This window comes from Peromyscus californicus, unplaced genomic scaffold (assembly GCF_007827085.1).
Source record: "Peromyscus californicus insignis strain IS unplaced genomic scaffold, ASM782708v3 Scaffold_6__1_contigs__length_162567912, whole genome shotgun sequence".
In the NCBI taxonomy this organism is placed as follows: domain Eukaryota; kingdom Metazoa; phylum Chordata; class Mammalia; order Rodentia; family Cricetidae; genus Peromyscus; species Peromyscus californicus.
The window spans coordinates 117,511,111-117,532,525 of record NW_026294584.1 but is presented as its reverse complement, the minus strand read 5'-3'; the positions used below and the strand labels follow the sequence as shown (position 1 = coordinate 117,532,525).

At 37.0% G+C, this 21,415-nt stretch overlaps 1 protein-coding gene across 2 annotated transcripts in view; it reads left to right on the top strand.

Moving 5' to 3' along the window:
* Cntn3 (contactin 3) overlaps positions 1-21,415 on the top strand; it is a 395,670-nt gene that overhangs the window by 113,411 nt on the left and 260,844 nt on the right. For both annotated transcript variants that reach the window (XM_052719452.1, XM_052719453.1), the window contains one exon: positions 16,383-16,509. In XM_052719452.1, coding sequence (XP_052575412.1) covers positions 16,383-16,509 — 127 coding nt within the window. The remainder of the gene's footprint in view (positions 1-16,382; positions 16,510-21,415) is intronic.

Genomic DNA, 21,415 nt, shown 5'->3' with positions numbered 1-21,415 from the left:
CATGCTCTGATGGAGAGGGAAAGAAGGTCTGAGCAAAGACTTGGGAAGTTCCTCAAGACAGCAGGAGGATGGCCGAAGATGAGACCTTCTCATTGCAAGTAGAGATAGAGTGAGATAATGTACTGGAGCTTGTGATTTGGAAGCCCTACACTATTTGAATGCATAACTTCAAATAATATAACCCTGCATGTGTATGTTTGTTGTGTGTGTATGTATGTTCACATGTTTTCATTTGTGCACATATTCTTGAGTATGGACAATGTTCATATCAGGTGTTGCAGGGCCTCTCTCAGTTTGACCTCAATCTCAGAGATTTGGTTAGTCTTAGCTAGCTAGCTTGTCCCAGGATCCCTTGTCTCTGCTTTCTTAACACAGGGGTTACAGGTGGCCACCATGTCCACCTAATTTTTACATGGGTCTTGGGGTTCCAAACTCTGGTCTTGGTTTTCGCTGTTGTAGGGGAGGTTCTGTATCCTATGACCCATCTCAATAGCCCCTTAAGGAATAATTTTTGGTGAAGAAGATATGAAACACATTAATGCTCATAATACTTTAATAACATTGAGTAACACTTAAATGAATGTGTGTGTGTGTGTGTGTGTGTGTGTGTGTGTGTGTGTGTGTGTGTGTGTGTGATTCTGGGGCTGCCTGTGTTGAAATGAGGTGTACATGTTTAGGTGCTTGATCTAAGTCACACAGCTAGTTATTAGCATAGGGGGGACTTTCTCTAGATTGTCTGAACTTCCATGCTTGACCTTTAAGTTACACAAAGGTTTTTATGAATATTGTATGCTCTAGGTACTTTTGCAGCAAAGTATTGCATGACTATTACTTGATGCTGGGTAGAGAAAGAGGTGACTTACATAGAAGAGAGGAATCTCTCTCTCTCTCTCTCTCTCTCTCTCTCTCTCTCTCTCTCTCTCTCTCTCTCTCTCTCTCTAGACCTCAGTGTATATGTGTATACACAATAAAATATCAGGAAGTAGACTTTTGGAAATATACTTGAGCATGTTCATTTCTGATTGCTTCCAGGTGAACAACCTTACCTAAATGAACAGAAGCAGAATTTCTGTGATAGCTTAGGCTATAGAAGGGAGGTTGTTCCTTGCAGATGGAGCAGTTCTTAAATCAGAAAACTCAAAGTTCAGTAGGCAACTGGCTATGGTTTTCTTTGGTGTGGCTTATAAGACATGTCCAACCATGGCCTGTAGTCTGTATACACCACAAGATAGCTGCGATACAAATAAAAAATTGCACACTTACTCAAAACATTACAAGATATTTTGGTAATCCTGTTGCTTGATTCTTGAATGTGAACTTGGTGGGTAAAACTGTCACATCTTCATTTCTAAAGTTTGGACATAGCTGAAGGATGGAATTAATTTGATAGTCAAATGAAGTTCATATTAATAAGCTGTCCTCATGGCTAATTGCACACTACCCTTGTCTTTCCTTCTTGAAGAATGGACTTCTTCAGAAGAACAGTGAGAATGTGCTATGTATTGCTCAAGTAATTCTTGCTGATACATTCCACCCATTACTCAAAGATTTGAAGACCAAATACTTTAAAAATATAAGATTCATAGTAAGCCAGATAGTTTGGTATGCTATGGTTTTCATTTTCATTTAATACTCTGTATTTATTTTCTCCTATATTTTCTTCAGTGACTCATTCAATGTTCAATACTTTGTTGTTTAACCTCCATGGGGTTTTCTATTTTCTGAGATTTCTTATGTTAGATAAATGAGATTAAAACTTTGGTAAATCTGTGTTGAGTGTTCTGTTAGTATTTAAAAAACTGAATGCAAATAGTGTTTTTTCTGGACATAGAGCATTGTTAATAATCCTTGCTTAAAAAGAAGGAAATCCTCTTCTTATAGCTGGCCATTAAACTTACTATCTTTTTTGATTTTGTCTGACAACTAAAGAATTAAGCTCTTGTCTCTATATTTGGGTTTATTTTCTCTTTACACCATCTGGACTTAATTTTTTTTTATCAAGATCCTGGAAACAAAGCTAATATTGCTAGCTGTTGATTAAAAAGAAAAAAAAAATGTGTGTTTTAACTGAAGGTAATGTTAGTGATTTGATTTTTTATAAAAGTGTGAGAAATCCCTATGTACTCAAGCTGATCTGGGCTCCTGGTCACCTGAGTGTCTTTGTTATGTGCTTTTATGGCAGTGTGTATAGTGATTCAGTTCTTTTTTTTGGGGGGTGGGGGTTTGAGATAGGGTTTCTCTGTGTAGCTTTGTGCCTGTCCTGGAACTCACTCTGTAGCCCAGACAGGCCTTGAACTCACAAGGATCCGTCTGGCTCTGCCTCCCAAGTGCTAGGATGAAAGGCGTGAGCCACCACCACCAAGCTGATTCAGTTCTTTTACTTGACCCTATTGTATGATCAACATCTTGTCATAAAAGATAGTCATAAAAGATAGAAAGAAGTGAAAGTTTGCTTTTGGGGGGTTTGTCACACTGTGCTGACTCATGAAATTACATTCTCTGAGGCTTTTGACTCTGTTCCAGTTTTTTATCTGGACAGGTTCACAGTGTGATGACTCAAGGGCTTGGTTGTTTAAGCTGCCATTATAAATTATTGTTGATATCTATATATCATTTATTGTAGGGATGTGAACTCTACCAATTTCACATACAAGAAGGAATGTTGAAGGTTGCTAATGTTGAAGATTAAAGCATCCAGGCAGTTTTTGGATCACCTGCTACCTTTGTGACATTGATTAGATCACCCATAGGCAGGAGAGCACTAATAAAATTAATGCATCACTCAAAGAGCACATAGATTCCAGGCATGGCACTTCCTTGTTCTACACTGACAACATCAAAGGCTCATTCTGTTCTGAGAATATTCCCAACATGAACAGCCATTTCATATGCCACCCAAGGAGCTTCAAAGGCTCATGGCAGCATTTATGTGTGCTTTTATATTAGTTCTAAGTTTTTGAAGTAAGGCTCCCAGCTTTTTAATCTCCAAATAAACTTTTATTACTGCCCCCTTTGCAGGTTCATACAGTACTGTAGTGACTCCCAGATGTATAGGAATGCTGAATTTTCCAGTCTACTAACATATGTACATATGGAAGTGATAGTCAAGTTCAAATGTGTGCAAACATATAGTGCAATGACGATAGATAGAGTGTAATTACATGAGCAAAGTGACTCATTGTCTATTGAACAACGTAGGGCATGGATTCTTGAGTGAACATCAGATTTTACCTAAGAGATATCATTCATTGTGATATATATATGGCCATACCTGGCTTTCTAAAATTTGCTTTATTGTGCCATGTAAAGAGTCAGAATATTTAACACCGTGGCCTTAAATTATTCTTATTTTTATAATTATTCCTATTTTAGGAGAATAGAGAAAATAAATATTTAGCTAATAACAGTAATAATAAGAATATGTATATTTCCCATGCTGGTGAGGTCTTTGAAAGTTATTACTTGTATAATTTGTGGAGTTTCTATAGTACTCGATATAAGGTGAAGACTAAATCCTTGTTGGAGAATTTTTCCACTGAGAACAGTTGCATGCTGTATTATTAATATATTCACCCCACATAAAGTTTCTACCCTCCACAGATTGATAGCCACCTTTTGCCTTAGGCATAATACTTGCAAGTATTCACTAAATTAGATAACTGAACACGGGTACCAGTGTTCACAACTAAATGAAGAAAAGCACTATTTATTCCATACTTACTTTTCTTGCCATAGAGATACAGAGCTGTGATGAATAAAGCCATTTATTACACTACTTTCTCATAAATTGCTTTTCTCAGATATAATTCAAAATTTGATGCAACACTAAGCAAAAAATATGCACTAATGTCAAATTCCATTTATTTCACAGTAAAAATACTGCTAGTCTTTGCACCAAAAACCTCATCCTAGTCACATCATTTCTATACTCGAGAACTGAGTGTCCCAGAGATATTGGCTAACAAGGTAAGGAAATATTGAGGAAAAATCATATCTATTTTGATCCAATATTATGATTGCTTCTAGAAATAAACCCATTCCTTCTAAGTAGAATGATTAACTGACTTATTCACCACCTTCTAGATAATAAATATTTTCACTTTTCTTAGGGTGTGTGGTCCTTGACGTAGCTACTCAATCTCATCATTGTGGAAGTTTTATGTTACTTTTTTAAGTAACACATGAGTGTAAATGAACTCCAGTGAAACTTGATTAATGGAAATGGAAATTAGCAGTTCACATACTAGTCAGACATCACTAAATATTATCCTTTTGATTTATCATTGTCCAAAACCACATGGCATACTCATATGACATACTTTTTCAACATTCATGATAAAGCATGACTATATATTTTTTGAGTTTTTTTTTTTTGAATAAAGTAGTTATCATGTTTTCAATTTCAAGGTATTTTTTAATTATTCTGGGACAGGGCACAAAGGACATAGATAGAAGAATAAAAGACATAGCATACATCCAAATTATAAACAGCTGAGGCTTTGAGATATGTGTAATACAATTTAGTGAACTGAATTTCTGATAAAGTTGCGTTATTTTAGGATTTACTCTCAAAACATATCTTGTGCTTGAAAAATAAAAGGCAAAGAATTTCAGGCATAAAACAGAATAAATCAGTCCAAGATAACTTATTTGATAAAGACAGTCATTTTATTAGTCATTTGAGGTGAATTGCTCTCTGATTTCCATGCATGCTTCACTCTCTGTCGGGCTTAGGCATGTGGAATTAGAGAGTCCCTTCCAGCCTGCTGAGTTGAGGATTGCTTAGTTCTTGTTTGGAAGCCTAAATTTGCCTTAGTGCTCAATATCTTCAAATGTTTAAATGGACGTTCTGCAATCCGAATCTGAGTCTTAGGATAAATGTGACCCAGTGGCCTAAAGTTGGACCTCTGCAAACCAGTTTCTACACACTGGTGATAGGTTATATTCTTTTCATATCATCGTGAAATTTCAAATTTGAAGAACCATTAAAGGACAGTCTATCTTAGCCCCATAGCTCAAAACATGAGATTTAAAAAAAGCAAACATGGGAGCTGGAGAGATGCCTCAGTGGGTTAGAGTACTGGCCTCTCTTCTAGAGGACCTGGATTCAATTCCTAGCACTCAAATGGCAATTCAAAACCATCTACAACTCTAGTCTCAGGGTATCTCATGTCCTCTTCTGGTCTTAATTGGCCTATATAGTACTTCAAGCACATGGTTGACAGACGTAAAAGAAGGCAAAACACACATACACATAAAACTAATTAAATCAATAAAAAATAATAAGAAACAATAGGGAAATATCAAGGTAGTCAGTTGATTAGTTTGAATATTGCCATTTTTACCCTAACTTCAGAACATTTACCCTAAAGTAAGAATTTCACGAGAGCAATGAACACCAGATACACAATAGTTGCCCACACTCCAGTTAATGGCCCTACACCCAGGCACATTAATGGGACATTCCAAAATAAAAAGGACATGGATTGGGAGTGGGGCCTGTTGGGGGAGATCCAGGGGCAGTTTGTGGGGGAAAATCAGTAGTGGACAGTACTGCATTTCATTGAGTATACTCATGGAATAATCAATTTAGAAAATAAGAAAATAAAGGAGGATTGGATGTCTGTTACTTTTTAACTCAATTCATAGTTCTCATAATTGATTTCTTGAGAGTTCAGTGTATTTTTCAAGACCCCCGTGTTTACTTCACTTTTGGAAAGTAAATAGCCACAGCAGACTTCCTGCAAGTCTGTCCACTGAAGCAGCCCAGCGGAGAAATGCAGCCTCTCGCATTTTGCTTTGTTTTAATGGTAAGGGCAGCTGCTACTTTCAAGCAAGTCATTAAAACCCAGAAATGGGGCTCTGCATCAGCACTCGGTTCTGAACTAGATTACTCGTGGAGTGCTGTCGCTATTGAGAGTGCGATTATGCGTGTGTTCCAGCAAAGCCACTCCTGTGTAGTACCGCATTTACAGTACTCAGAGGGGAGTGGATCTGGGGTGCATGACCCAGGGCCTGAAAACTGACAAACAGAAACAACCAACTAATAGCGGTAGATAACTCTCTTAGTAGATTACATTTTCTTTTCCTTTCTTATTTTTTAAAGAGCCATACATATGACATTTAATTAGCTTTTCTATGTAACAAGATGATTTTTATCATGAATTATCTTATAGTATAAGACATATATTTGTTAGAGGCACAGTATCTGCTTAGAGTTGTACTCTGGAAACTGCTGGCCAATCTTGGATCAGGTAAAAAAAAATGTAATGATGCTGTATGTAACGCACACAGACATAAGGGGTGACTTCCAGTCTAATGATAATTAACCAATATTTCTAATATGTACAGCTTTTAGATGTGTAGCTATGTCTGTTAGATATGGTTGCTATCTTCTGCAGGCATAAGTCCAGGGATGGACCATGAGAGTAAAATAAATAAGTGATGGTAGTATATAGTAATAAATATGTTGTAACTTTTAAGATGTATAGCCAGCTTTCTAAGAGCTCACAGTGGAAAGAGATGACTACTGGATAGTAATTCTAAGAAAGGATACACGTGAGAATGCAAGCTAGAGCTTCCCAGGCTCATCTCACACTCCTCATGTTGCTCATGCACTATTGCCCAAAGGTTTTCCAGAATAGGAAAGTATATCAAGCTTCTAGATGAATTTTCTTTGTAGCTCCAAAGATCAATTATTTATAGTCTGTGCTCATATCAAATAAAGCAATAATTTTTTTTTAAAGGAGAGTTTTATTTGAGTGGCTTTGGGTTGACTTGAAGTTGGGTATGTTAATAAATGCACTGTCTCACAGGGGGCTTAGTAGTCAATGGGCGATATTGATGCTTGAGAACATGTATGTTCATCAGCCAAGAACATATTGAGGAGGGACAGTTCCATACTGTGCAGCAGTGAGAATTAAATTAAAATGTGTCTCTTTATGTGACAACTTTGTAAGAACCCACAACAAATCTTCTTTTCTCCCTAAGACTGCCCAGGAGACAGCAGATCAGTAGTTTCTTGTATTTGGAGACCTTTAAGGACATTATCAACTTGCAGATGGTTTAATATTTTTATTCATTGCCATGGTTTGTTTTATTCATATATAAATCAATGTAGAAAATACCTTGCAATATTACTCACTCCCCTAAAGCACAATAACAATTGGTGATAGTGTAGGCAAGAGAAGCATGTGTCTGAACCACTGGCTGCCAAACTGACAATGAGAAGGTATCAATGAAAGTGTTAGAGAAATTGTTCAGTGGATAAGACTGCTTGTTTGAGCACTTGAATTCAGATCTCAGCAACAGGTGTGTCTCACATGCACCTATAACCCCAGAATTGTAGGGGCTTAAGGCAGGAATAATCATGGGATTTTCTGTAGTGTAGCTCTGAGTTCAGTGAGGTACCCTGTCTCAAAGAAATAATGCAGAGAGTGATAAAGCACAGTGCCCAATGTCCTCTGACATCTACACATCAGAGATGTACACACATATTTGTGTGCAAACACCACACACACACACACACACACACACACACACACACACACACACACACACTATACTTACGTAATAATAAAGAATATATTGGTGAGTGGTGATATTTATTTTTATCTTTATTAATTAAATTTATTCATTATTTTGCATCCTAATCTCAGTTGTCCCTCCCTCCCCTCCTCCCATTTACTCCTCCCACTTCCCCCACCACAACCAATCCACTCCTCCTCTGCTAGCCAAAGAAATAAAAAAAGACAAAGGAGGTTGGGCGTAATAGAATATAGTATGATTGAATAAAAAGAAAAAAGTCACTGTCTAGAATGATTTAAAGTTTTTATTGTTTTAGGAAAAATATTTTATGAGCTATGTGTTTTGCTGCATATGAATGAATAATGTGCATAAATGAGTCACTTAGAAGCCTCGAAGCAGGGGAGTCTATGCATTTTGAGAAACTCCCTTCTCACTCGTTGCAGACACAGTTTGGGAAAGTCTGCCTTTCATGTCATTTTCCTCATATCTTCATCCTATCCAATATTGAACACAGTTTAATCCCCCACAGGAGTAGAAAAAATATGAACGCAGATATCTATGGGTGAAAGAAGTGATATGAGGGAAAGTAATTGCACTTTAAGTCTAGGAAAATGCCTCAGCAGAATCTAGGGTCGGGTGAAAGCACTCAAAGAAAACTAAGTTCCAATCTAGCTGTGGCTGTGTGTGCATGCACCTGTTGCCTCAATGCTGGGGCAGGGTGTAGGGGGATGGGGCAGACAGGAAGACAGTGAGGTTGAGAGACCCTGTCTAAGAGGAGAAAGAGAGGACAGAGAAGGACATCAGACATATTCTGATGTCCTCCATGTGCACATGTATGTACACTCCCAACACACACAGGTGAGAGCTGGCATTGTAAATGCTTAGATAATTAGAACATTATAAATAAAAGACTGACTTCCATTGGCTTGAGATGATACTCCTTTGTAGTATAGCTTAGAGCTGCAGAAATACAGCAAAATGTAACCACCAGATAGAATGTCCTCTTAATCATTACTCTATCACTAGCAATTTATAATAGGAATTCTTTTCTGTATAATTATTATTTTCATAGAAACAATGACCATGAACTAGAGTTTGATAGAAAACATTATTTCTAAAATACATTAAGGAAAAAGTGTGAAAGCCCCCAAAGCTTTGACCTAAAGTTGTTGAAAAAGAATAAAAACCATAAATGTAATCAGTTCCATTAAAATCTTTAACAGTAAGATACTAAAGACATGTTTTAAGAGGGCCTGATTAATGAACTTTTCCCACATGTCGTGAGACACTTGTGATGAACGTTTCAAAGATCCCCAATAAAGGCTGGTATAATAGCAAGTGAGAATGGATGTTTTGTTTTCTTTCTAATACATAGACCACGGTTTGTGTTCTTTTGGTGTATCATACACATTACACACCTCACAATAGCATCCCTTTTTTGTTGAAATTACTGTTAAACCACCCAACAAGAAAGGGATAATTCTGTTCTGGGAATTGCAGGAGGGTGTCAGAGGAATCAGAAACACTGGAAATCACATTTATAATACAATGACACGAATTTTAAAAAAAGGCACAGACTACTATGAAAACATTTAAGTTTACAAAAGCTTCAACCCATTTCTTCTCAATTTGTTGTCCCTTTAAATTCATTATTTATATCTTACAATGTAACTCTACATTGATTAGCATCCTTTTATCTCAATTGTAAAGAACCTTCCCATAGTCAGAAATAGCATTTGAATTATGGGCATTCTCAGAGATCTTGCACATTCTTTAACTCTACATCACTATTGTTCAAATTGAATATCTATAGAAATAGATGAGACCTTTCATCATTTTACTAGGGCAGACTACTAGCGTCCAAGTATGTATCCTCAGTATAAATGGTTATGAATACAAGGTTTTAGTGAATTGGCATTGTTTTGTTTATTTCAGTAAACTTTGATTAAAAGATTAAAGCGATTCTTGATGAAAAAAGGTCATGTGTCAAGAAAGCTTATTTTCATTTGAACCTTTATTTTTAGCATTTGTAAAGCTTAACCAGTCCTTTTCAATTCCCATTTGCTAATTGTAAAATGTTATTCTGCATGCAGTTTGTGTCTTCCTGTTGATGAGCAGAGAAGGACATAAAGATTGACAGTTAATTTAGCAGTTTAAAGAATTACTACTTTATATTGGGGCCAGGTTTGCAAACTGTTGTACACAGTATATGCTACACTACAGAAATTTTCCATTAACCTAATTGCTTTCTAACATTTCCAGATGTGGGAAGTAGACACATAAGTCAATCCTGAAAAGCATTTTCTTTCTCTTTATCATCTTTCTCATCTTGAACACACTGCATTGCCATGCTATTTTCCCTTCTTCTAGTATGTTGGTTACAGTATACATCTTAAATATATGTGTTCATATATACGTACATATGAATACGTACACATGTAAGTATGTATGCACCTAAATGAACACACATATGTGTATCTCCTTCATAGTGTCTAAAAGATGCTGCAAGTTCCCATCAGTTCCTTCTTATTTCACAGATTCTTTATAAAAAAAAAATAAAGAGTAGCCAGGGCAGGATTTCTTCAACTTAAAAACAACAGCAACAAAACACCACTCCCTACCCCCTTTATTCAATGCTGTGATCTTGCCTATTCACTGTCATGTACTGGAGCTTCCTGTCCCTTAATCTGCAATGTATACAAAATGCTCACCACAAGTACCTATTAATGGGACCTTCTTGGCAAATGGCATTATTCCACATTTAATCTTTATGGTCAGGTTATAAGGTTGTGATCAAATCATCATAAATAATGTTCCAGTAAAAGGAGGAAGTTTGGGCCTAGAGAGACACACACAAGGAGAAGGTAAGAAAAGACATGGAGAAGAGATGACCTTATGCAATGCCAAGTATAGGTACAGAATAGATCCTTCTCTCATGGCCCACAGAAGAAGCCACCCCTGATGCCATCTTGCTCTTAGGCTTATAGCATCAGAATTTGGACATAGCAGGTGCCAGAGGCCAGTTGAATGTAGTACCTCTTCTATCATGGGTAGTTGTTTCACATGCTGCATGCATCTTACATTCAAATATCTATCATAGAAGTGAATTATATAAGACTGGCTAGTTTATCCTCCCATAACTCTGAGGTAGTATACAGATGTGTATTTTGGTCATTCTTCTTTTTTTTTTCTAGCTGTATACTACTAGTATCCAAATAGAGAGTGTCATATAGCTAAAAACTATCTTAATCTTTATTTTTTTTCTTCTGTAGAACAATATGGCCCTGGATAGCTCTCATCTAATTAACAACAAACTCTTTTACTCTCTTTAACCAAAGCCAGTGATCATTCTGTTCAGGTCTGGAATCTAGAAAGTAAATGGAATATTCCAATATTGATGTATTTCTCTTGAATTCTGCCTTTAGTAGTACTACCTCCCTGATTCCTTTTGGGATTTTTTTTTGTCTTCATTTCAAAGTACTCCACTATCTTTTTTTCTTTTCTCATGTAGATATGATATAAAACAGCAGGGCAGGAGTGGGTATGTTCTCATTTCCCCTAGGAATTTAAAAGGTAACATTGACTCTCTTTGAGAGATTTTACCTTTTTCAGTGAAGGAAATGCAGCAGCATGAAATCCTGTGCCTGTTTCTTTTTGTCAGTCTTCATAAAAATTGTATGACTGACGTGTGACCATTAGAATTGATCGGGCACAGTTTGATCTTTTACATGACATTACCTTAGGAGTCTGTAAAGTGTGTATTTACATTCAAAGGCAGTTATTCCTAGTTGCCTGTGGCAGTTATGGGTCCAGGGCAAGAGAGAGAACACCTTAGGATTGAATTTTTAGACTTCCTTTGTCCTATTCAGCGATGTTATATATCCTTTAAGTTGTAAAGTTAAAATGGGTCTTTGCAACCAGGCTAGCATATTTTTAAAAAAATGTCCCTGTCACAAAAAGTCAAGTTCAACATCAATCTAAATGTTACATTGAATATGTTCAATCAGGCAAGATGCTACCTTCTGTGACACATCAGGTTCCTTTAGATTGTTATGAGTATCCATGTGGATAAAGGCTATATCTTTTTGAGGATCAGAATTCATTTTGAAGAAGATGTTGCATAATTCCTTTGTGTTTGGCAAAGGCCAGCATCTGCTTCTTTTAAGTTTGTTTTGCTGGTGAGAGGTTAGAACACCATGTCCCAGCATCTCTCACCGCCTATTTTATTCCAATGCACTAAGACTGAGTAGCTTTTGTCTTTTATCTGAGCATGAAGCATGGACTAACCTGATTATTACTTTCTTCTTACTTTTAAAGATTTAAAAGCTTCCTCATGGCCACTGATAGTCTTCAATGCCTTCGAGGTCTTTAAATTGTAGACATGGTGGTTGTGTTCTACAAGTTCTTAATTCCAGTGTCACCATCAGACACTGAAGTTGAAAAAGCAGGCTATGGGATAATTTTTGCTTGACTATATTTAGGACAGAATGGTTTCTGGGAAATAGACACAAAGCAAAGCAGTGAAGGTTGGTGTCTGATACCAAGTCTGTCACTGAGAATCTGTATTGCCGTTCCTGGGGTGACTTAGCCTCTCTATGCCTCAATGGTTTGAAGCCAAACCATCTCCAAGATAGGTAGGTAAGACTGGGACTTAAAATCTTATTTTAATAACCACACATTTTTAAAATGGGATTTTCCTAATAAAGAATTATTATGGGAAATACAAACAATTCACTAGAGTTGTTTATACATAACAAAAGTTCCTTTTCTGTGTATTCTGCATAATGGCGGTTAACAGCTTAGATGCAAGATTGTAAAACATTGGTAGAGAACTTCTGTCCTTCGGGGTTCTCCCATTGTGCTGTAAGCCTGTATTTAAGACCTCCTCCCTCCTTCAATAAACGGCGTTTGGCATTAAAAAAAAATATCCAACTTAATTTTAAATAGAAAAATTAAATTAAAAAAGGAGTATCTATTTTCCTTTAGACACACTTCCCAAATTACAAATGCCAAAGATTTTGATGCCAAAGTAAAACTAAATGGTAGAAGTTGATGGTAGCAGTATGTATAAAGGTCACTTTCTCCAGATAACCTGGCTAACGAAGCTTGATCATATCCCTGTCCTTAACACAGTTTCGTCTGCCCCACTAAGAATCTGTGTGTCAGTCTCGCCAATGAGATGATTATTCTATATTGAACTAAATGACAATTCCCATTTATTTAGAATAATGACGGATGCATTCTAAAATAAGCTCAATGCTAAACATTTCAAAGTCTCAAAATCCTTCCTGTTTGGGTGGGAAAAATATGTAAAATATCTACATTAGCACATCTACATCTTTCACCTTTGGACTTCACATTCATTAAAGAAAATAATAAAGATATGCTAGAAATGCAAAAAAAAAACAGACTAATGTTGAAGGTGTACCATGTGACTAGATTATTAACAAACAAACAGGTATCTGCTGACCTATACTGAGTGATATGATGCACTGGTAAACCCACTGCAAGTTGAAAATGCCCCTAACACATCATCCCAGTGAACATTCTGGCATAGGAATGAGATAGAGTATTAATTATTTAATCTTGGGATCATACTTGAGCCTCAAAGCAAGGCTTGATATTGAAGCTCAGCTTCCTAAAAGATCACAATCCAGAATTCCAATTGTGATTTTTACTGCATACTGCATACATACTGCTTCTGTACTACAGTAAACTTGAAAATGTGGGCAATTTGAAAGTTGGAACTGCTAAGATAGTTTTCCTGGTTGGTAACATGTCTGTGTATTGTACTTTGTCTATGCCAGCAGAATAACATATCTTGAATACAAGAAATGTTTAGCATTAGAACTATCCAAATTCTATCTTGTAGCTCATCTCCAAATCTATTACTTTCTATCTTTTTCATTCCCTTCCCCCCAGTCTCTTCCCTCCACCTCCCCTCTCCCCCAGATCCACCATTCCTCTATCTCCCCTGAGGAAAGAGCAGGCCTCCCAGAGATATCAACCAAACATGACATAATATGTTACTATAAAACCAGGCACACACTATCACATCAAGGCTGGATGAAGCAAGGCAGTAGGTGGAGGAAGGTCCTACAAGCAGGCAAAGGAGTCAGTGACTGCCCCTACTCTTACTGTTAGAAATCTCACTAGAACATCAAGCTACTCAGCAGTAATATATATGGAGAGGATCTAGGTCAGACCCCTACAGGCTCCCTGATCTATGTGACCCTCTTGAGTACCAGTCAATTGATGCTGTGGGCCATGTTCTCATGGTATCTCTGACCTCTCTGGTTCCTCTGATCCTTCCTCTCCTTCCTCCACAGGACTCCCTGAGCTCTGTCTAATGTTTTGTTTGTTTGATTTTTACTTTTCATTCATTTTACATACCAACTACAGCTTCCCCTCCCACCCTTCTCTTGCCCACCCCACCAACATATCCCCCCTAACACACTCACCCATCTGTCATTTTCTTGAACTAAATCGTAGTGTTATAGACCCGGAACTTAGATGTAGTAGTATGAGTGGCTTTGAGGCCCTGTTATCCTGGTCTGACTAGTGATTACATAAATGGCTGAATTCAGTCTCCAGATCAGTTTGATGTCCTGAGACTCAAATCTTTCATGTATAATTGTAGCTAGAGTTTTCCTGCCTGGCCCACAGTCAGGACAAATCTCTCACCTGCCAGCCCTACAGCCGCTCAGACCCAACCAAGTAAACACAGAGACTTATATTGCTTACAAACTGTATGGCCATACCAGGCTTCTTGCTAACTGTTCTTATATCTTAAATTAATCCATTTCTATGAATATATACCTTGCCACGTGGCTCGTGGCTTACCAGCATCTTCACATGCTGTTTGTCATCATGGTGGCTGGCCATGTCTCTGACTCAGCCTTCCAGTTCCCAGTTTTATTCTCATCCTTGTTCAGCCTATACTTCCTCCTGCCTGACTACTGACCAATCAGTGTTTTATTTACCAACCAATCAGAGCAACACATTTGCCATACAGAACATCCCACAGCATATAATCACATGGTTGATCTTTCTGGTGTGTCCAGTCTCCAACAAAAATATTGGCTAGCCTGACTCACAAGTCGAGTATGGCTATCCATACCTGTAGTGGTTTGGATTAGAATGTCTCCCATAGGCTCAGATTTTTGAACACTTGATTCCTAGTGGGGGAGGAGGTTTAGAAGATGTGGCATTGCTAGAAATACATCACTGGAGGTAGAATTTGCTATAACTAGTTCACTCTCTGTGATTTGTGCTTATGGTTGAGAATAGGATCTCTCTCAACTTCCTGCCCTGGCTGACATGCCTGCAGCTTCTTGCCATGCCTCTTCATCATGATGGACTCTTATCTTTCAAAAACTATGAGCCAAAGTAAACATTTTCTTCCTTAAGTTGTCCTGGTCACATTATTTTATCACCAAAAGAGAAAAGTAAGCCACCTCAAAGAAAAATCCACTGGTTAGCTATGTCATGCAGTATCTCACAGAAGCCTAGGGCCAATCCTAGAATTAGATAAATGCCAAATGCTTTACAAAAAGGGCAAAGATGAGTCTTTATACGAGTCCTGGAGTGACTGCTCCTGTACTGGACATTGACATTCTGAAATGTTGGGTGGACAGGCTTATGGCATGGACCCATGCTTAGGCCCAGCTTTCTTCTTCTGTACCCTGAACAGAACTGTGGTGCTCACACGTAGAACAGCTTCATGATTAAAAAGCATATCTGGGCATGTAGAATTTACTCCGAAGCTTAGATACTGATGTGTCCTTCATCTCAACGATTATTGTGGTTTTCATGTTGTGAGTTTATGATTTACCTTGTTGTGGTAAATATTTCTATTTGTGTTACTACTAGCTGAAGTATATAAGAATGCAAGTTCTTTTCAGAGGCTTTTGAAACTATTCAATCTCATTTTCTGTGTCTCATATTTCATGGACTCTCTTTGTCGTTTTGATCATTTTACCCTCTCTGCTTCAGTAGAAACTCCTCTTCAATTTGGCAGAGCATTCCGAGTCAGGGGAGTAAAGAGTTCCCTTTTCAATTTTGTTTCTGTGAATTTGTTTTTATAAGTGTTCTAACAATGGTTACACAATTGCAATTGCATAACTGTTTCATGATAGCATTTTCTCTCTCTCCTTTCCCAACACCTAGTACAATTAGAATTTTATTTTTGTATGTGTGGATATGACAATTACCTTCAGAAAATATGTCAACTATAAAGTAGGAAAACTTTTTGAAAGGCACTTGGACATTTCTTTATACTTTTCTGTCATTTACTATGAACAAAATGAAAATCCCAGTGATCATTTCTGTATCCTTTTATGTCATTTACTATGAAGAAAATGAAAATCCCAGTGAACACTGGATATTTTTTCATTGACAGTGGCAAAATAGCATAGACAGCCTTGAACTGCACATGTTTTTCAAATGTTATGAGAAAAGTGATGGGTTTCCATTTCAGCTTTAGTTTTGCAAAAAGACTTCTGATAGAAAAGATTTCCTGTAATTAATTTATTCTCCAAAGACCATGTATGTATAGTGTATGGTTATTGTTGTGGAAAGTAAACACTACAGCTTTATTTGCAGACTGAATTGATTTTTATTAATATGTGGTGTTTCTTGTGGTTTCCTGCTTCTGGAGGGGGGCTTCACTCACTGTTGAGAATGGATTGACAGGTGCTCTTTAACCACGCAATGTTCACACAGCATGCTACTTGGTAGGCAGTAGGAGCAGTTAAGAGCAAATGATAGTTGCCATTCTTCATCTTCAACTCTAGACTGTATCCTTTATAACACCTTTCATTTACTATTATTTTTTTCTTCCCCTCTCCACACAGGTGAGCTTGTTTTACAAGGCCCCGTGTTTATCAAAGAGCCCAGCAACAGTGTTTTCCCTGTTGGTTCAGAGGATAAAAAAATAACTTTAAATTGTGAAGCAAGAGGCAACCCTTCACCTCATTACAGGTAATGTGGGAATGTTGAACATGGAAATGAAAGTGTAGCAATGGTAACTAGTTTAGCTTCATTATATTCTCCTATCTGTAGGGTGTAATAGATGCACAGTGCTATAGATCTGTGGTGTGTTCAACAGAACTGATTCCACGAACATTTAATCTTTTTGGAAACAAATCTGAATTAAAGGAAAACCATAAATATGATTTGTCTTTTCACTAACTTATAGTGTAATTGAATTTATAATGTGTTTAGATTACAAATTAAGTTATAAGATATCAAGAACACATTCCTTATTGGCTTGAAATTAAGTGGTGTTTGAATCATTTTTTAATATGTTCTTGTCCTTCCTTTTTTGCTTATATTGGGTATGTGTTCAGAGACTCAATAAATGTGAAAAAAATTAAATGCATTTTTTTACATAAGTAATTTAAATTATTTTCAAGAGAAAATTATTCCATTCATATTTTTTAAAAGCCATGTTAAAATCTTCACTTTCAAGATCATGTAAAAACTTGTTCACCAAAACCTTCAGCTGTCAGAAAAAGAAAGTATAAATAAAGAAGTAAAAGCTTAAGATAAAAATGTCAACATTTTGGAAAATGATCAGGATTATGTGATAGGATGAGTATTTACTTGATTAAATAACACAAGATTAACAATTTTTATTCAGGGATACTTAGGGCACCTAATTTAATGAAGAGATAAATTATTTATAATTAGCATATGCTGCTTCCCTAGAAGTGGATGGGGCAGAGTGTTCCAGACACCTTCACAGCAGCATGCACTTCCAAGTGCTTGCTGATATCTGCATCAAAGCTGTTTACACAATTCCTGTATGTCGCAGAAAAAGCACCCTTCCTCCTACATTAATAAAAGCCTGTAGGTTCAGAGTCATTATTTAGATACTATTGAACCTCTATTGTTCTCTGAAGCCATATAAATAATAGACGCCAACAATCCTTGTTAAAGTGGGTCAGGCTTGCTTTAGACAAAGACTTTCAGGTTTATGCACCTGGAAGTAATCAAGGTCATTCTTTTCAGTATGTTAACAGTCTACTTATGGAACACCTACAATGTACTTTCAGCAAAATATGCATTAACCTTATATGTTAACTGGTCTGAATTAGCAGAGTCAAGGATACAGGGTAGTCTTTTCTCTGTTTCTACTTCTTACTATAGAAGTAAGAACAGTTTTGAGAAAATGAGAAATGATTTTATGACTTAGATGAATATATGTATAAGTGTTAGTACATAAACATTTGGAAATATTCCTTCTTCTTTGGAGGAAAATGAAGAGATGACTTGATGATGATTCCATCTTGGAAGTTGTTTCTCACACTTTTCTAAGGATTTCTGATACCTTATTAAGACTATTTCTGTCCATAATATAACACTTCTATATATAGGACTTTAAATATGATGATGAATCCATGTAAATGATAAGCATGCATGTTTTTACTGTTGTTGATGGAGTTGTATCCTCATATTTATCTTATAAATTATTTGGTGATAAATATATTCAGTGAAGAAATTGTCAAGACACAAGATATTGTCACAGAGGAATGTATTTCTAAATGAGAAGATTAATTGTGTTTGTAAAATGTTATCAAATAGCCAGATGTCTTGAGCTTGGAAACCTATAAATCTTTTGTAGTAATTATATCTTGTGCAGTAGGTATTCAAGGGAATGCTGTAGATCTGACTGTGAATATATTAATTGTATGTGCAAAATTTTGTGGAAGAACTTTTGTCATTTGATAGTGATCCTTCTATTTCATTGTATACTCTGGAATACCAATCTAGTATTTGTTATCTTTCAGTTCAAGCAAAATCTATATCTGAGGAGAGGAAATACATGGCTTTCATTGATTTGTTGGTATGGTATTTGATAAAAGAAGTATTTAACATGCTACATATTGTTTCAAAATCCTTAGTTGCCAGCCAAAAGGAGCAGACACTTTTATCTTAGCTTTAAAGGTTTTCAGAACTGAAGGTTTCTAACAATATGAAATTTTACTTGTGCTAACAGTTTATAATTACTATAACTGAAGCCTAGGAACACAAGGGAATCTATTCATTCTGAGAGGCATTATGCTTTCCTATAACAACTCCAAAAAATGGTTTCTGTTTTTGTGTGCTCTCTGAAGAAGTAGATTGCACTTGAGTAGAAGGAATGTAGAATAATGTAGGCCATATTTATAACTCTTCCTATCTTCCCCAAGTTTTGCCTTTAATAGCACATTAATTAATATACCTTACTATTCTTTTTGTTTTTTTTTTTTTTTGTTTTTTTGTTTTTTCGAGACAGGGTTTCTCTGAGTAGCTTTGTGCCTTTCCTGGAACTCACTTGGTAGCCCAGGCTGGCCTCGAACTCACAGAGATCCGCCTGCCTCTGCCTCCCGAGTGCTGGGATTAAAGGCGTGCGCCACCACCGCCCGGCTTCTTTTTGTTTTTATTTTGGGTTTTGGAGACAGGATTTTGGGCAGTAGTGGCACACACCTTTAATCCCAGTACTCGGGAGGCAGGGGCAGATGGATCCTTGAATTCAAAACCAGCCTCCTCTACAGCGCTGATCCAGGATAGCCAAGGCTACACAGAGAAACCCTGTATCAAAAAATATCTTATCATTCTTAAAATGATTCATAAAAGATCATTCTTACTCTCCATATTCTTTTTTTTTATTCCCAAACATTTTATTATAGAGACAAAGACTTGGGGCTTGGATAAAGCTGCTATCAACCTTCCCAATATATGTTTCCCTTTTCGTTCGGGAAACTCTCACAAAGCTCCCAAGTTAACCATGTGCTGGGGCTGTATTGACTTTTGGTTCTCTGTTTACAGAGGAGATTATATTTTTCTTGACCCTAGTGAGCTTGACCAGACAGTGTTCAAGTGCTGTGCCTCTTACCTCTACTATGATCTGTTCATCTCCTGTACTGAAGCTCTGTAGTGACACGGCAGTGTGGGCTCCTGTGGGAATGCGCTCAGTGTACAGACAACTGAGAAGGGCGGCAGAGTATCAGCTTTTGACCATTGAATATTAAGACGATGATATACAAATACTTCCTTCTTTCTATCCATGAGTAAATGGGATGAGATGCTTTTCATGAAGCCTGTTGATGATCTGGAGGGATTGCCAACTCTGACAGCAGTCAACTTAATAATACATCCTCACATGAACTCCCTCCCCCTGCTTCTCTGTTTCTTCTCTTTCTCCCATCTCCTCCCAGGCATCACATTCCTCAACACAGTCCTCATATACACAGACTGTGTCTTGAGCTCTGCTTCCTGGAAAACCCAGACTGAGACCCTGATCTCCTCGGAACAATGGGGAAGGAGAAAAACCTTCTGTGGCCAACCCCAGTTCTCTCATTTTATCACAGAAGCAGGGGGATTATCAATTGGGAGATACAGACAGATTTGGTGAGACATTAGATCATTGGATGAGCAAAAGAATTTGGATGCAGATACCACCACCCTTTAGAAGACAGGAAGAACTTTCCATATTCTTTAGAAATTACAGAGTTTAGACGCAGTATAATAACAAAAATGAGTATTTTAATGAAGCAATAAAATATTAATATAGATCATATAATTATAAACACATAGGTGGACAAATAGGAAGCCATATTCTGAACCAAGGAGGGAAATCACTCATTGAAAGTGACCCAGTCATGTTCCTGAAGATTCAGAACAAAGCTTAAGAGTCTGAAGAGAATTTGTCCTTTAAAAGCACAGAGACTGTCCTGAGGACTGGAGCAAATCTGCCTCTTGAGGGATCCTGTCCCTGTTATTTCCCCTTTGGGTAAAGATAACTCTTAATTGGTCATATTAAAATTCCAAAAGTTCAGAAATTCTCATGAGAAATTACTCCTTTAAAGGTCTAATTGAGAATTTTATTCTTTCTCTTACATTTCCCTGCCTACACCCTAAAGCCCATATTTAAAGGTTAATTAGTATTCGCCTGACTGTAATTGCTAATGGCACTGAAAGAGGTTACCTTAAGGAAGAATTAATGTAAAGGACTTTTCTCTTATTTCTTCACTGGGCTCCAAATGCCTAACATTGGATGAAGGTGTCCACTTGGAAGGATCCCTGTCATATCCATTGATACCATTCTGTACTTAAAGAACCATAGATATAAGATAAACAGGAGCACACACACACACACACACACACACACACACACACACACACACACACACACAGATCAGGCAAGTAACAAAGTCAAATAAAATGGGACTGCCCAAAGGCTTCGTAGATTCAATTGTTAGGTACTGGAAATGCATACATTCAGCTATAAGCCTACCAGATGGATTTGGTCTATAATAACTGTCCACAATCTGTCCAGTTTGAGCATCAACTCTGCTTTTTTTTTTTTTGGTTTTTCGAGACAGGGTTTCTCTGTGTAGCTTTGCGCCTTTTCCTGGAATCAACTCTGCTTTTTATATGTACTATAGGCTGGAAAAAAAAAAGCAAGTCCTAAGGCTGAATGTGGTCCCAGAGGTTCTATGTATTTTTATCTCTTATACACATGGAAACATTCTATTTTAGATCAAAGCATTAATTTAAATTTTTACTTTATCAGTCACACAAACCCCATTTCAAGTGCTTGGTGGGCACATGTGACTAGTTGCTGCCATACTGGAGAGTATGGATATCATATCTATATTTCTAGAGTATCCTATTTTGTGCCATTGATTCACACCTACCCTGGGCTTTACAACATATTCTTACAGATACTCTTCCATTTTTCTCCCAAGAGAACAGACAGAATATCATTCTCATTGAGCTTTTTCAAATAGGTAAGATATTTTAATGAACTACAGTGTGAGGTGTCTTGAAAGCATAAGATCTAAGATAAGTTTTGCCCCTAAGTGGAGATGTTTCTGTTTTACCTTAAACAGGATTTCAA